This window comes from Sceloporus undulatus, chromosome 8 (genome assembly GCF_019175285.1).
Source record: "Sceloporus undulatus isolate JIND9_A2432 ecotype Alabama chromosome 8, SceUnd_v1.1, whole genome shotgun sequence".
Taxonomy (NCBI): domain Eukaryota; kingdom Metazoa; phylum Chordata; class Lepidosauria; order Squamata; family Phrynosomatidae; genus Sceloporus; species Sceloporus undulatus.
Window position 1 is genome coordinate 29,164,660 of NC_056529.1, and position 16,754 is coordinate 29,181,413.

General features: G+C 44.6%; 1 protein-coding gene across 1 annotated transcript in view; it reads right to left on the bottom strand.

The window, feature by feature from the left end:
• The window catches only part of FAM20C (FAM20C golgi associated secretory pathway kinase), a gene marked incomplete at its 5' end in the record, with an annotated part of 74,781 nt that extends 58,959 nt beyond the window's left edge, over positions 1-15,822 (bottom strand). Inside the window, 2 exons of the mRNA XM_042437840.1 lie at positions 396-574; positions 15,233-15,822. Of these exons, the coding sequence (XP_042293774.1) occupies positions 396-574; positions 15,233-15,822 (769 nt within the window). The remainder of the gene's footprint in view (positions 1-395; positions 575-15,232) is intronic.
• Between the last annotated feature and the right edge of the window lie 932 nt (positions 15,823-16,754).

The window sequence follows — 16,754 nt, forward strand, 5'->3', positions numbered from 1 at the left end:
CTATCTATCTATCTATCTATCTATCTATCTATCTATCTATCTATCTATCTATCATCCATCATCTATATTGGGGGGGAGGAGTTAAATTGGCTCTGCCCAAAATTAAAGCTTCCAAAGGGTGAAGTCAAATTGAGGATGCCAATTTTACATCAAAGCTATTGTTGCATTTTGTCACTTAATTCCTCCAAGCTTTCTCTTGGGATTGGTTTTCAAAGCCAGTACAGAGGGAGCAGCAGAGTGTATTTAACGCCTGCCATCTTCAAGAGCAAGCTTTTGTCAGGAGCTTGTAATGTAAACCATGCAAAATATCCCCGAATCTGCAAGCAACAGCATAGCAAGAGCAAGCCACTTATTTGCACAGCATCCCACCGGGAACCGTACGTTCATCAACCTACCAACACTTGTTATTTTCTGGGAGGCCAGGTCTTGTAGCAAGGCTCCAATGGCCGGGTTGTGTCTGGAATACAGTTCGTATCGGTTAATGCCAATGTGGAACTTGAGCCAGTTTGGATAGGAATCAATCGATGTTTCTCCAGTGGGTAGGAATTCTTCGTCTTCGTTGCCTTCATTTTGCCTACCAAAAGAAAACAAATGAGAAATGGCAGAGAAGATTAGGTTGCCTTAAAATGCCAGCAATGCACTTTGTGACAGGGTGGGGAGGGGGAGAAAATGGGACCAAATCCAAGGCACGGAGAAGTGCCAAGAAAAGCACTTGACAGGCCACTGCAGGGATATTTAGACTTTGCTGAACTGCAAACCAGTGTTCTTGTTTGTATACTGTGGATATGCTTACTTTACAGTATCCACAAAGAACAGCTTGTTCTCTTTGAGTCTATGACTTGGTGTGGTGTAGTGGTTAGAGCAGGCGAGGCAAAGTGCAGCCTATAGGCTGTAAAAACCTTGTGCAGCCCTCTTCCACTCCCCCCAATGTACCACCCAATGATCCCCTCCAACCTACTCAATGTCAGAACACTTTAAAATGCCTCCCCCAATTGCAAATCACATTGCCCCAAAGCCTTAGAGAGGCATGAGTCGCTATTTAAAGGCAACCGCTCTCAGGCCATGCTTTAGACCTGAAAAATCATTTATTAAGAAAGGAGACAAGAGAAATGACAATGCTGGGAAGAACAGGATTAGATCATATTAGAAGAGTGGAAATGGATAATGAGTCATTCTCAGGAAAATAGAAGCTTCTGAGCTCATTCTACTTGGAGCATATCTTGTATTGCTACTACTGTTGCTATGGTGGGTTGTTTGCAAATCTCTTATCCACCCAGAATAATGTTATACCTCAGTTATTAAAGTAGGTGTGTTCCTGGGCATGACTCCTTTAGCAGAAAATTTGGTACCAGAGAGAATAAAATACAGTGGACTCTTCCCATCCATGGAGTGGGGAATCAGTTCCAAGCCCTCACAACAGATGCGGGAAAATGGAGACAATCATGCTCCATATTATTCAATGGGCGGTGTCAGCGAGTGCACATCCTCATCCATGTGCACACACCTCCACTGAATAAGATGGGGCATGGTGATCCATGCGTGGTCGAATCCACAGATTGCTATCCTAAACCAATGCAGCCGGCTCACTGTAATATGGAAACAGGGATAGGTACCTACGGCACAAAGAAGAAGAGCAGTTCGACATGTTTCAACAAGCTCTTCATTCAAAACCTTTCATTCTAAAGAACAAAACATTTCATTCATTTTCATTCAGTGTTTGCAAGCCACCTTGGATCCTGTGTAAGGAAAACGGCAGGATAAATAAATCCATATGAACAATATGTGTGTATGCAAAATGAAAAGAAAAAATCAGGTAGGTTAAGGCTTGTATAGTGAATGAAAACATTTTAAGATCTTCTAGAGACCACTTGAAGACTCGTTCCCCAATGTATCCAGAGATGACTTTTCCTTTTCACATGTTTCTTCTTTTCTTTTGATTTCCACTTTACTGGCCAAGCTTGCATCCCTACATTTTGTTTAAAATGTGGGAGGTAGCTGGAGAGGCAGGTTTACCTGCTCTTCCCTTTTGCCTCTGTTTTGCTTTTCACATGCTCAGTAAGGGATTCTGTTTACCTTGCTTGCTCAAGGGAGGTACACAATGGATACCATAGGAGCAGCTGAGTAGAATCCCACTCTTTCGCAACTCAGATTTCATTGCATTGTTTACTACAGACATGTAAAACCAAATGCTGGTGTTGCTACAGCCCTCGCCTTCACCATCCTCCCAATGCCAATGCTGATTTTTTAAAAATCCCTCTATCTAGACAGCCAATAAAGGATGAGTGTAAAAAGGCTTTGCAAAAAGGAGTGTCAGGGTTAAAAGCTGTGCTGACTGATGTATGGCCATACTATTAATTGCAAAATAAACCCTATTCCTGTTTTCTGGGGAAGGCCCAAGAAGGTAATGTTTTCTAGAAAGAATCCACATTGTTAGAGTTTGAACACGGATGCCCTGCCTCACAAGAAAAGGTTTCATTTTAACAGCAGGTAGAATATAGATCTTCTAAAACAAAGCAGTCACCCATCTTGGCTGCTTCATAGGATGTTCAGAAAGACATCCCACCCTGTTATACAACAGTTTCAATGTGATGGTGACAGTTACGTTGGAAATTGGGAGCTGTTGTGTCAAGAGTCAGGCATTCACATTGAAAACCATTCTATACAGAGTAACCGAAATGTTTTTTGGATGAAATCCAAGGCTGTGTACAATACCAAACCACAATCCAGTTATCGAGGATAACTCAAAATTGCAAGGATTTTAAAACAGTCTCCATTTAAGCAATCCATCTTTCATTCCTCTCTCTCCCTCTTTTCGGTGCCAATTCTTCTGTTTGCCAGAAAAGTTAATATATTACTGCTCTGTCTTGTTCTAACCCCATTCTTGTTCTCTGTCCCTCTCTCCCTCCCTGTTTTTTAAACCTTGTTAGCTTTTGGGAAGGAGAGAGTATATCTTATGCATAGCTGCAACATTGGACTGTATTCCTTTGAAAAGCTTTGACCTTGCTTTTGATTTCAAAGGCTCTTGAGATAGCTTCTGAATGAAATGCACAACTGACAAAACAGGCCGTAAAAACGATGAAAGAAATATCTAAAACAACACAGCATCTTAGCTGCATAGCTTTGTTTGCTCTCCTTTCCATATTTTTCTCACTCCCTTGTGTTGTTGTTGTTGTGTGCCTTCAAGATGGTTCCAACTTAGAGCAACCTTAAGGCAAACCTATCACAGGGTTTTATGAATGCTGAGAGTGTGTATTTTGTACAAAGCCATCCAGTAGGTTTTCATGGCCAAGAGGGAAACTCTGGTCTCCAGACTCCATTGCTTCATGCTGGCTCCTTATCTCCTTTTAAGTAGCAAGATATCTGTGGGCAACAACCCATTAGCCTGATCCTATGGTCAGTCCAAACTAGAGTAGAGCCATGGACTCAATGGGATTTCTCTGCATGTTGAGTCAACAATTGATCCAATGGTTCTATAATGGTTGAGGATAAGCAACAGGATTCAGGGCATTTTCTCTTGCTGTGTAAAGTCAGTAAAATAAACAAGCATCTCATTGCTGGGTAGATACTGTATAACTGTTGCAAATACTTTTTTAATGAAAGAGAACGCTGTTTTATTTTCTAGAAACCAAGAAGCAAGGAATGTCTGGAAAATTAGTTTCTCTGGAAGGGGACAATTACAAAGAAAGCCCTCCTATTCATACCTATTTGGTTCATTTCATATCTGCCCAAGACCTTTGAAAGACCATCATGGATTTGCCAATGTCTATGGGGCATGTTGTCTATAATTTAGATTGTAGCGTGTTATCTTTTTCCTTCCCATCATAACAGTTCCTGCAGGCATCCAATGTTTTTGATCTGTAAAGCTTAATAGGATGACCACTTTTGGATCATGTAAGATGAGGACAAAATCAGACACAGGCTTGCATAAACTGGCATACACTGATTAATCTGTATAGGTGCAAATGTTTTGTATAGTAACATCTTGCCATAACTGAGAACATAGATTTGGTGACTGCCCTGGTGCCAACTTCTGATGGACAGCTTCAAGATCCCTGTTTTCCCTACTGACGATTCTTTACCTTTAAGCAAAACTAGGTTTGGAAGTGCTCCATGAAGGGGATACCTCCAAATCAAGACAGCCTTCATATAGAAGACACTTCTCGATTTAGTCTACAGATGGAACATCTTTGGCTCCCATATTGGGAGAAAGATGGAATATAAATTAAATGATGAGAAATAATAAAATAAGGCAGGACATATGGTCACCACCTTTTCAAAGACATAGCTGTGTCTGTCTGTAAAATCAATATGGAAAGCGATCTTGTAGCACAGTGGTTGTCAACCTTCCTAATGTAGTGACCCTTTAATACAGTTCCTCATGTTGTGGTGACCCCCAACTGATGGTCTCAATTCCTAAGACAATGGAAAATATATGTTTTCCAATGGTCTTAGGCAACCCCTGCGAAAGGGTCATTTGACTCTCAAAGGGGTCGCAACCTACAGGTTGAGAACCGCCGTTGTTGCACCTTTGAGACTAACTGAAAGATGCTACTAACATCTTTCTTTCATTTAGTCTCAAAGGTGCTACAAGATCTCTTTCCATATAGAAAGCTGGGTGGTACCAATACAACAAACCTGCCAATGGTTTTTTACTCCCTTAAAATGGATTATCATGAAGCAGGACTTCATTTAAGCTGAACCATAATCCATTTTGTATTCCAGAGTGGTCTGTCACCAGGAATTTTGCAGTGAGCAGGTTCTTTCTGGGTAGAAAGTGAATGGGCACTGAGTCAAAAACTAAATATGGATAACAGCTGGTTAAGCCATATTCCAAAGAATGGCTGTTTACTTCATGGGTTTTCAGTTAGGTAGCGGGTTTCTTTAGGGTTTCTTTTCTCTCAGAATGGTCCAGAATTATGATACACGATGAGAGGTAAGTCCAGTACACCATTATAATAGTAGCCCCCCACAGCAGCCATTTTAAGTGGCCTAGCAGCAGCTTGATACCTTTTAAGCTCGTGCAGCTGTATTAAAATGTTTTTTAAAAGTCAAATTCAGTTTTACAATTTTTTAATATATATAAATAGGGTCACCATCATTTGTCAGGTTTGCATTCTCTGGTAAGCAGGAGTGTTATTTTTTTTACTTAGCAACTGAGCAGAAAACTGGATTGCACATTTTCCATGTATCTCTAAAGGTAAGTAGGCCAGAAACACTCTTGGAAAAAAAAGAAAAGACAGAATATTTAGGTCAAGAACCTAGCACCCTGCTGCCTGCAATCCTTCAGATTGTTTCAACCTTGAAGGAACAATCGAATTTTGGATCATGCAAACCATAAAAGTGCCCAGTGTGTAGTCCCCATGTGGATGGGATTAAGGCAGGCTTGGGTGAAAACATCGTTTCCATTTGTTTTTTGCTAAAAGAGAATGGAGAAAACATAGCCTCCAGCCTGCATGCAGCCCCTGAAGACTGTGTTTCCTTCAAAGATTTCACTCTTTTGCCATCTTTTTCAAGGTTTATTATAATTCAACCCCCCTCTCCATGTCTTAGTGGATTTGGGAACAATTTCAGCATTGTTCCATTTGGGACTATCCCTGTTCCTCCTGGCTGCCTTCAGTCCAGGTGAAGCCTTTACTGAGCAAGAAAACTTCTTCATATGTAAAAGAGAAATAACTTGATATTTCCAAAATATCTGCAGGCAGGAGAAAGATTTGTTCACTCTGCAGACTGGGGGATGCTACAGCAAAATGGAGGAAGGGGATCCATAGGACCATAGAAGCAATCTTATGACAGTAACTAAGCTTTAACAGAGTCATTCAGATTCTGTAATGGAAAGATGGTTTGGGAAAAGAAATGTACAAAATATGGGAAACCATCAGATGATGATAAAGAAATGAGATGGCTGTCAGGAGAGGCTCCAGGTCTGAGGATTAATAAATTAATCCTTATCTACAGATTCATAGTCCAAAATCTCAAACCACTACACCACGCTAGCCTATAGTCAAATACTGCATTTTGTTTCCTTGAGGAAGCAAACAGCCCCAAACAAAGGACAACATGGTCAGGAGGCATCAGCTGCTTGTTGTCACATCCAATTCTGCATTCAGGTGAGATATGTGATTTATGAGGCTGTGTTACTCAACTGCAATGCTGAAACTCTGCCTAGTCAAGCTTTCTCCAACTTAGAGCTCTCCAGCTGTGATGAACAGCATCTTCCATCATAAAAAAAACAACATGTAGAAAGCACTGGATCTTTTTTCATCCACTCCCTTCAATGTTTCAGATCACTTGCAAAGAATCCATTGTATGCTTTCCACCAGAGAGATCACTGTTTTAGACCAAGGATGGGACTCATGCAGCCATCTAGATATTTCAACATCCAGCAGTCCCACCCATTGTTTATACATTGGGATTTTCAACCCCAAAACATGTGGCATGACATTCTGCAAGACTTGCTAAATTGAACACAAAATATTTTTGTCTTAATATTGACACTAAAATGCGCGATGCAAGGACAGAAGGTTATTTTTGTTCTTTACAATATGTGCGGTCTACTTGATCTTTATGAAACAAATTGAATTTATTAATGTAATAATAAAATGGAAGGCTACATGATTTCCACCTGTTGCAAACTAATCAATTATGCTATGCACCAGAAAAGCAAATATGTACAAGGCCCAGGGACCTTGCCTTAAAAGAAGTAACCAATTTGTTTTGACAGCACTACAACAGTTGTCCTGAGGTATAAAATATCTAACCTGATCACTGTTCTCAACACCTGCAATGGATTTGCATTCAACAGAGAATATACCCAAGACTCTGTCTGGAGATCTTGACTCATACGTTAAATCTGACACGGCATCATAATGAACATGCCATGGCTCAGTGGTAAAGCGCATGCTTTGCATGCAAGAACTTGGCAGGTTCAGTCCTTGGTACCAGTTCCTGCCTGATACCCTAAAGAACTGCTGCCAGTCAGTACAGACAACACTGGGCTAGATGGATTAATAGCCTGATTCAGCATATAATCAGCTTTCTAAATATCCTAGGCCATGCAGCAATGAAGGACTAGTGAAGAACAACCTTCAGGAGATGTAGCTTTGAATGCTAGTCTTAGTGACAACTAGAGTAAGTCTACTGAATCAATGGGCTACACCTATGTGTCGATTTACCTTTCACTTACACTCCCACTGACCTAATTTGGAAAGGGAAGGTCCCATTTAATCCTCTGTTGTCCCACTTTTTCATCAGCTATTAAAATGCCCCATCTTCTCTATCCTCCTCCCACTTTGTCTCTTTGACTTCAGCCTATTTGCAGCAAACAGTTCAAAGTGCAAAAGTAGTTTGTAGTCAATTGAGTCAGAAGAGATTAGAAGAAGAGGCAGAATCTTGTCCCCCTCTCAGTAGACTCAGGCAAAAACAGACTCCTGAAGCTTCTCCAAGCTTGGGTTTGCTTCCTCATTAATACGTTTAATGCTGGAGGGTATGTATTTAGCAATTAATTCCGTGGGTCTCCTCAAACGTCAAGCTTTGGCCTACAACTCCCACCATCATGGTGAAGGACTGTGGTTTGGACTACAACTCTGGAAGATGGAAGCTCTCTAGTCCTCTAACAAGGCGTTGTCCACTTAGGCTACTATTCTATTCAAACCTTTCTCAGATTAAACTGCATTAAATGTAAGGGGTCTCCTTTCTGTTCAGAGGGCATCTACCCCCTAAAAGGCACATGCAAGACTGAATTGTTACTCAAGGCAACACAAGACTATACTTATCTGCTTTCTGCACTCTGACATACTTCCAGGTAAGCATTTACAAGACTACAGCCATAAACGTCCAAGTACAAACATAAAGAATAACAGTGATTTTCTTACAAGGCATTAGGTTTTTAACAAAGCACTTTGCAGACTCTCAAGTGCGCACACAACTCTCAATTTTTAACATGCAAATTAGTAAACTATTAACCTAACCTCTCTCTTTTTTGGGTTGTTTCTCAGCCTGCTGCCTCCATCAACACACACCAGCAAACTGGGCCTTTATCAAACATGCCGAAAGATTTGGATTCTCAAATGAAATGCTTAGGATTGGAACACTTCCATTACATTTTAATGTCACTGCTTTGCAGATACCATGAAAGCAGAGGCAGTACAAGAATACTGCAATCAAATGAATAAATGAAATTTGGCTTCCAATGCTACACATATTACCTAGAGGTAAGTACAAATGAAACCAATAGGATTTACACCTGAGTAATCGTATGGAGGATTGTTGGCATTGTAATCTCTACACTAGAGAGCCACAAAAGTGAGAAAATGTGATTTTTTTTAATGTTGATTACATTCAACAAAAGCTAAAGACCTCTATACAAACATATCACAGTTAACTTAGGCCTGTTACAGACTGCCAAAATAAAGCTGCTTGGGGTCTCTTTGGAAGTATGCTATTTAAATGATGCATCTGGAAACTGCACCAAAGCCGCACTCCAGTCCTTAGGAATGGAGTGTGGCTTTGGCGCGACCTCTGGACTCTTAGGACCCATGCATCATTTAAATAGCATACCTCCAAAGAGACCCAAAGCAGCTTTATTTTGGCAGTCTGTAACAGGCCAAAGCCTCTTATAAAGAATGTCCTTTTTTACAAAGCCTTCTTAAGTGACCCAGCCACACCTTTCCTCCATATCCTATGTCTATCTGGAAGATTTTTAGATGCATCTTCAAGAGGGAAGGATGATGAAGCGGGGTGAGAGAAAAACAGACTTTTTGGTGTTGGATTGCAGCTGTGTCGCTAGAGAAAACAATGCAATAATGTCTAAGCTGGAAAAGCATATAATTCTACTCTAGGTAATTACAGTACAGCTCTGGATGTATTTCTACAACAGGCAAGGGAAACAGCAGCTGCCTCCAGAATCCCTTACGGAGCATGTGCAAACAGCAAAACAGACAGAAAGAAGATCGTATAAGTCTGCCTTTCAAGCAACACTATTATGTTTCACTATTGGCCACTGCCATGTAAATAACAGAAAAGTGGGGGTGGTGAAAGAAAGAAAATGGAATCCTTCTTCCATCACAGAGCAACCTTCAAATGAATTTCAACAGTAGTAGTGTAGGTTACTACCCTTGGCCAGCAAAAATGAAATGCACAGTTATAGGATGGGTGACACCTGGCTTGAAGGCGGTACATGCAAAAGGGATCTGGGAATCTTAGTAGACCACAGGCTGAACATGAGTTAGGAATGGGATGTGGCAGCTAAAAAAGTCAATGCAATTTCAGCCTGCATCAATAGAGGTATAGTGTCTACATCAAGTAGTAGTTCCCTATTCTGGTTTGGTCAGACCTCTCCTGGAATACTGTGGATAGAGACAGAGTTCCTCTCTTGTTCCTAGCTTTTCTGCTAGGAACAAAGAAGGAAGCTGACTTTTTGAAGAGGCAAGGAATGGTGGATACTCCATGTGCTGAGTCACATTGAGCGCACATCACTATATTGTTCCAAAAAGCTTTAATCCCTTCTAGCATGAGAAGAAGGAAAAGAGAGAAGGGCTAGAGCAGCTTTACCATGCTGCCCTGTGGTGCCCTGCTGAAATTTTGGACAGCATCTCCCTGCAGCCTTGAATCCATGTGGCCAGTGATCAAGGATGATAGGACTTGTAGGCCCCAGCCATACAAGGTGAATACACATTGAAAGGGCAGGATGATGGTTACACTTCCATGTTTAAGAATTGCATCAGCCAAATGCAAGCCCCATCCCCTAAGTCACTGTTGCTCTGTGATGGAAGAAGCCACCTCTAGCAAAGTCCCTTTTGCCAGCCCTAAGAAGACAGCACCATCTAGTGAATATGCAGCTCTCCGTTTTTAAGTAAGGAAGTTCCTTTTGAAGTATTAGTCTAGTATTCCTTACATCAGTCCCCCCCCCCCATAATGTTGGACTAGAACTCCCAACATCCTTGACCATGGGTGAGCATAATGGGAGTTACAACCCAAAACCATTGGAGGGGTGGGTTCCAAGATTGGGAAAGGTGGCTAAACAGACCCTGATCCAGGTTGCATGCTTGAAGGACTAGCAAAATATTTGGGAAGCTTTAGCGAAGGGTGCGGAAAGGTTTTGGGTAAAGACCCTAAGCCAACACAAGGGAGAATGCTTGGAAAGAAATCAAAGGATTATATTACATAAAAGGTAAAGTTTCTAACTCCTGAGCCATCAACATTTAGATGTGGGCCTATATCTAACAACGAACTAGAATAGACATACTAAATCGACTGCTACATGATAAATCAACATTGGGAAGAGTAAAGAGAGCCCATAGGAAGAGGATCAACTCCTTTGACATGCGGTGCTGGAGGACTGTTCTGCAGAGAGCAGAGACTGCCATAAAGACCAATAAATGGGTCCAAGAGAAAAGCAAGCCTGACCTGAAGTCTCCCTAGAAGCCAAAATGACTTAACTGAGGTTATCATACTTTAGACTTATTATGAGCCAGCATGACTCATTACGAAAATGATAGTGCTTGGTTAAAATAAAAAAGCAATATGAAAGGCAAAAGACCTCATGACAGGTGGAGAGGCTCAAATCAAACAAGACACAGCCCTGAGTTTGCAGTTGACAGTGAGGGCTCTTGGAGGCCTCTCATGCATAGAGTCAGCATACGTCAAAGGCATTAACAACAAAAGCAATTAATGACAAAATAATCAACACATAAATCCCATCCCTTCAGTGGATCTGCTTCAGTTGAGACTAGCTATTTCTCTTTAGGATAGAGAGGCCACTGTGAAGCATCAGCTTTGTTCTGTCTTTAAGCCATTCTGATTTATGGCAATCCTAAAATGAATTTATCATGGGGTTTTCTGGGCCAGATTTGCTCAGAGGGGGTTTGCCCTTGCTTCCTCTGAAGCTGAGAGTGTGCCTTGCTCAAGGTCATTCAATGTGGTTTCCATGGCTGAGCAGGGATTCAACCTCTGGTCTCCCAGTGTCTTACAAACCACTATACCAGGGGTAGGCAACCTTTTTGAGCCGGGGGCCGGGTTGCTTTGTCCTCAGAACAAATGGGGGGGCCGAAGCCAAAAAATAATAATTAAAAATTTTTTTAAAAAAATTAAATAAATAAAAAACGGGAGAAAGTGGACAAAATTTCAAATGGAGGGCACTTTTTAAATAAAAAATGGAGGACCACGCGAAAAAAATTGCTGATTTAAAAAATGTTAAGATAAATGCATGTTTGTGAGGTTCTATAGACAATTGCCCCACCATGTCCTCGCGTGAGAGGCCAAAGGCCCTGGCGGCAATCGGCGGCAGGACCAGGCTGGGGCCGGTCCCAAGGCCTTGCCGGGCCACATTCGGCCGCGGCCCGCAGGTTGCCTACCTCTGCACTTACTATACTGGTTTCTGGGAAGAATTAGATGATATCCCTTCTCTGAAATGTTGAACCGGAAGTATTCAGAGTTTTTTATGGATTTTGAATATATAATATGCATAATGAGAAATCTTGCAGAAGGGACCCAAGTCGAAACACAAATTCATTTATATATATCTTATGCACATAGCCTGAATGTAGTTATACCATTTAAAAATAATTTTGTGCCTGAATCAAAGTTTGTGTACACTGAACCATCAGAAAGCAAAAGTGTCCACTATCTCAGGCGCCCATGAAGAGAGTTTTGTATTGAGAGCATCTGGGGTTTTCGGTAAGGGATATTCAACTTGTAGTACCATTGCTGCTGTACCATTCTCATTGGCTTTTCAGGCTCCCTGTAGCTAGAAAGGACGAGGGGTTAGCTGAGGATACTTCTTGATCATTCATGCTTCTGAAAGTCTTGGTTTGAGGCATGGCATCTCCACAGCTCCATTTGGGCTGTGGAAATCTTGGGATAAAAAGGTCATATCCCTATATCCATGATGATGATGATGATGTGTGATGATGATGATGATGATGATGGAGGCCTAGAAGGAAGGAGTTAAATCTTGCCTTCATTTGGGTAACCGGGGTATAAGGGGTATGGTCCATCACCTCCAGTAAGGCTTTGTAACCATTTTAATGGGGCCATGTTGGGAGGGCACCCCAATGTCATGTCATGTCATGTCATTGCTTGTTGTTGCTGTGTGCCTTCAAGTCGTTTCCGACTTATGGCGACCCTAAAGCAGACCTATCATGGGGTTTTCTTGGCGAGATTGTTCAGACCAGGTTTGCCATGGCTTTCCCCTGAGGCTGAGAGGATGTGACTGCCTAAGCTCTTGACCCCAATAAAAGAGAAAACAGAAGCTCTGCAAATCATCTGGCGGAGGGGGAATGCGATCAGAGGAAGGATGCTCACATAACACCCCAAGGCTTGGAGGTTAACTCAAAGCTCAGTGGGATTTGCACCTAAGTAATGCAGTCTGTCATGTTAGAAACGCTCCAGTCTTTGGTGGACGACGATCTTGGAAGCGTGGAAACTGGCTGCTTCTTTCAGCTTCCCTGGCAGCGAGGCACAGGGAGAACACGTTCAAAACCTGCACTGTTCCCTTGATGTTTTTAAGGAACTAAATCCTCCACATCTAAATAGTAAAATCTTGGTTACGAATTATATATTGGCAAGGACAAGAGATACTGCAGGGAGACATCAAGAGAAGTGTACCTGCAATTGCACAGCCTGATCCTGACTCAACTAAAGAGATTCTGCAAATCTAGGAGGGGAGGGAGAGAGAGGGAGGGCTGAGATTATACAAATGTGCTGATGATGAGATGATGATGAATGATGATGATATGTGTGATGATGATGATGGTGGTGGGGTGGGGTGATGGTGGGGGATCTAGAGAGACATGCTTCCTACTTCATCATACCTATCCTTGGCAGCATCTTGGATGGACTGACTTAGCAGGCTCCATTCAAACAACCCTAGCAGAGGTACACCACATGGAGAGGAGAGAAAATCTCTTTCTCCTGCTTCTGTTCCTTTGGTGAACCAAAGCATCCCTTTCCCTTTAAAAACAGCATTCAAAATATTCTGCTTGCCCTACTTACAGTAGGTTTTTCCTTTCTAGGGGGATATTTTGCAGGGTGTGCGGAGAGCATACATTGCTCCTCTCCCTTCCATTCTTTTGTCTTTGGGGTGCAACAGCAAACTGCCTTAAAAGAACATGGAGCAACCCAATAACCCTATGAACAGCCATCCTTAGAAACACTGCATCTCACCCTTCTTCTACAGTGTGGATGGGGTAGCAGTGGCAGGGAAGGAATCATGGTGGGAAAACCTCATGGGAGGAGAGTTTTCTCTCTGCGGCTGCCTTACACACAATGAAGTTCTAGCCAATATAAAAGACATCCGACAGCGTTACATTTTCAAAGCTCCGCCTATACATTTTTGTTATTGGCTGAGGTTGCGGGGAGGACAGGAGGCAATTCTTCCTTGAAACCCTTATTCCACTTGCTGAAAAGAAGCACCCATTTTTTGCCTTATGTTTTCCAGGGTTGTGTTTATTTTGCAGGGAGGTCGAATCAAAGGGAGTCCAAAGACACATTTGCAATGCTATTTCCAGCTCTGCCTTTTGGGAGGAAGGGTGTCATGTCACTGAGTTTAAAACCCCATCCCTTTTTGCTCAACCTGGGAGTGGAGAACAAATCACGTGGCCAACATGAGCCAGGACTCATCTCACAGTCAATGAAACGCAGTACAGTTGGCCCTCTGGACCCATATTTGGAACGCTGTTTTAATATGTTCAATCCATGCATGCTTTATATATGTTCCAACATATCTAAATTCATTTGCCATTTTATATAAGGGCTACCATTTTACTATGTCATTGTATATAATGGGACTGAGCCATCCCACAGATTTGGGTCACTGGAACCAACCCCCAGTGGATGCCCAAGCCCCACTCCTATTCTCATTTTTGCTGGCAAGGGTCAAGCAATGTAAGTCCAAGGAGATGGATGGCGGTCCAGGAAGGTCCTCTCAGCTTTATTGGGGAGGGGGCTCTCAAACCCTCAAGTCTCTCCTCTGTGGAGGAAGACAACATCTTATACATCATAACCTTTCCCTTTGGTGGACTGGAGTCTTGCCAATGCAAGACCTTCACCCATTTTTATTGGGGGGGGGACCTCATTCTAAAGAGACTCCATCCATGAAGTCTACCATTCCCTCATTAAAGAGAGATTGGGGTTTCGGGGTGCAAGATTGGGGGTGATGGTGAAGCAGGAATGAAGCTCTGAAAAGAGCATTCAACCTAAGCAAGACCCTTCCCTTTTTATTCTTTAGGATGGAAGGAAAAAGGAGGCAATCATCCTCGATAATGTTTTAGAAAGACGTCCTGTTACGTTGTGGGTTTTCTTTTGGGGGGAAGGATGCCAAGACTAAACTCATCTGTCTTTTCTGGGGTCTATTGGGTTGTTTTTGACTTGGGCTCCATGGTTTTGATTGGAGGCACAGAAGCTTTCGGAATGGTTTTGTGGACAAGAAGGAGTATTTCAATAGGGCTGAAGGTTATGGGATGAGGGGCACCCTTGGAAAGGTTATGGGATGAGGGCCACGCTTAGGAGCTTGAAGGGTGAAGGGTTGAGGATTCAGGGGGTGAGGGAGGTCCCTTAATGGTTTTGGTGGTGATGGGCCAGCTTCCTTCCTGGTTTGGGGTCAAGGGAAGGCCTGTCATGGCTTTGGGGTGAGGAGCTGTCTTAAAGGTTTTTGGGGGCTCTTTCAATTTTCTGGGTGAGGAAGCATCCCTTGAAATGAGGGGGAAGAAGGACCTCTAAGGTTCAGGAGGAGTGGCGAAGGAAAGGGGCTCCTGAAAGGTTCTTTTGGGAGATGAGGGGGAGCTCTTAAATGGTGAGGCTTTGGGGGGGGACCAATGGGGGGAACCTCTTCTTTTTCCATGAATGCAAGAGGGACTGAGGGGCTTCTTGACAATGCTTGAAGGGGCTCTTTCAGTCGTGGTTTTTGAGGGGTCTCTTTGGAGGGTTTTGTGGGATGGGGAGGGGGCTGCCTTGGCCTCCTCAGGAATAGCAGGGGGCTCTCTCGGTGGTTTGGGGTGTTCTTCCCCTTTCTAGGATGGGGGGGCTTCTCAATGCTTTGGCGGGAATGGGGGCAGGTGGGGGGGGCCTCTCTTCCCAGGGACACGGGGGGTGTTTGAGGGGTCTCTGTGTTGAAGGGGGCCTTCCCTCTCTCTCTCTTTCAGGGCTGTGGAAAGCAGGCTGAGTTGCTCTGAGGGTCGAGGGGGGCGAAGCCTTCCCTCTGAGGAGCCCCCTCCATTTTGGGGGCCGACCGACTCACCATTCGGGGTTCTCTGCGGCGGCGGCGCGGCGCGGCTGCCTTGGGGTTGAGCGGATGTCGCTGTTGACGTTGAAGAGGAGGTCGGCCTCGGACAGACCAGGAGCCCCGGCCCGGCGGCGGGGAGGCGGTAGAGGCCGTGCTGGAAGGGGCCGCCAGCTTCGAGGAGGAGGAGGAGGAGGAGGGAGGAAGAGGCCTCGGAGGGAGCACAGGCAGCCTTCCTTGCGGCTCTCTGCCTCCCTCGGGGACCATGAGGGGCTTCTGGTTGGGGCCTCTCCCAGGAGGAGCGAGATGGAGGAGGAGAAGGGGGCCCTTTCTCCAGCGAAGGCGAGCTCAGGTTGGAAGCCCGGCTCGCTGCTGAAGTCCTGCAGGAGGCGGAGGGTGTGCTTGCTGGGCCAGCCCGCCCTCCGAGCCGACTCCGAGGCCGGAGGACCCCCCGCTGCAGCCTCAGGGCCTGGCGCCGGGGCCTTGTGGCGCAGCTGCAGCGGGGGAGGCCGGGCCTCTTCTCCGAGCCCAGTCCCAGGCCTCCTCCTCCGTCCCTCTCCACCGCCGCCGCCCCCGCCCCCTCCGCTCCAGCTTGGCAGCCGGTCGAATCATGATGTGGAGGGAGCAGGCCAAGAGCAGCCACCAGCCACAGCGCACCCGGAAACCGCCGCACCAGCAGCAACTTCCATCCCGACCCCAGAGGCAGAGGACTCGCCCGACGCCTGCTTCTCCTCCTCCGCCCTCCTCGCTCTTCCTCCCCTCTGGCCTTGGGGGCTCTTCTCCCTCTCAGCGAGGAGGAACGAAAGACAAGGGGATCCTTCCCCTTCCCCTTCCCCTCCTTCCTTCTTCCCTTCTTTCCTGGAGGCTTTTAAGCACGAAGAAAGAAGAGTCCTCCCTTCCTTCTTCCTCCTCCTTCCTTCCTTCCTTCCTTCCTTCCTTCCTTCCTTCCCCTCTTTCTTGGAGGTCTCTTTTCGGGCACTTGAAGAAAGAGAGTCCTCCCTCCTTCCTCCTCTTCCTTCCTCCTCCTCCTTCCTCCTTCCTTCCCTTTCCTGGCGGTCTTTTAGGGCACTTGAAGAAAGAGAGTCCCCCTTCCTCCTTCCTTCCTCCTCCGTCCTTCCTTCCTCCCCTCTTCCCTGAGGTCTTTCTCCCCTTAGGGCACTGAAAGAAAGAGAGTCCTTCCTTCCTTTCTTCACTTCTCACCCCCCCTCCCCCCTCTCTTCCTTCTTTCATTCCACCTCTATTCCTTGAGGGGGTCTTTCTCCCTTTTAAGATCGCTTGAAGAAAGAGGGTCCTCCTTTCCTCTCTTCTCCTTCTTTCTTTCCTCTCTCCCTCCTTCCTTTTTCCTCTCCCTTCCCTTTACCTCCCTCCCTACCTCCTTCCTTCCTTCCTTCCTTCCTACCTTTCTCACACCCTCCAACCCCCTCTCTTCATTCCTTCTTCCTTACCTTCCCTCTTTCCTTGGGGGTCTTTTCTCCCTTTTAGCGCGCTTGAAGAAAGAGGGTCCTTCTTCCTCTCTTCTCCCTTCTTTCTTTCTTTCCTC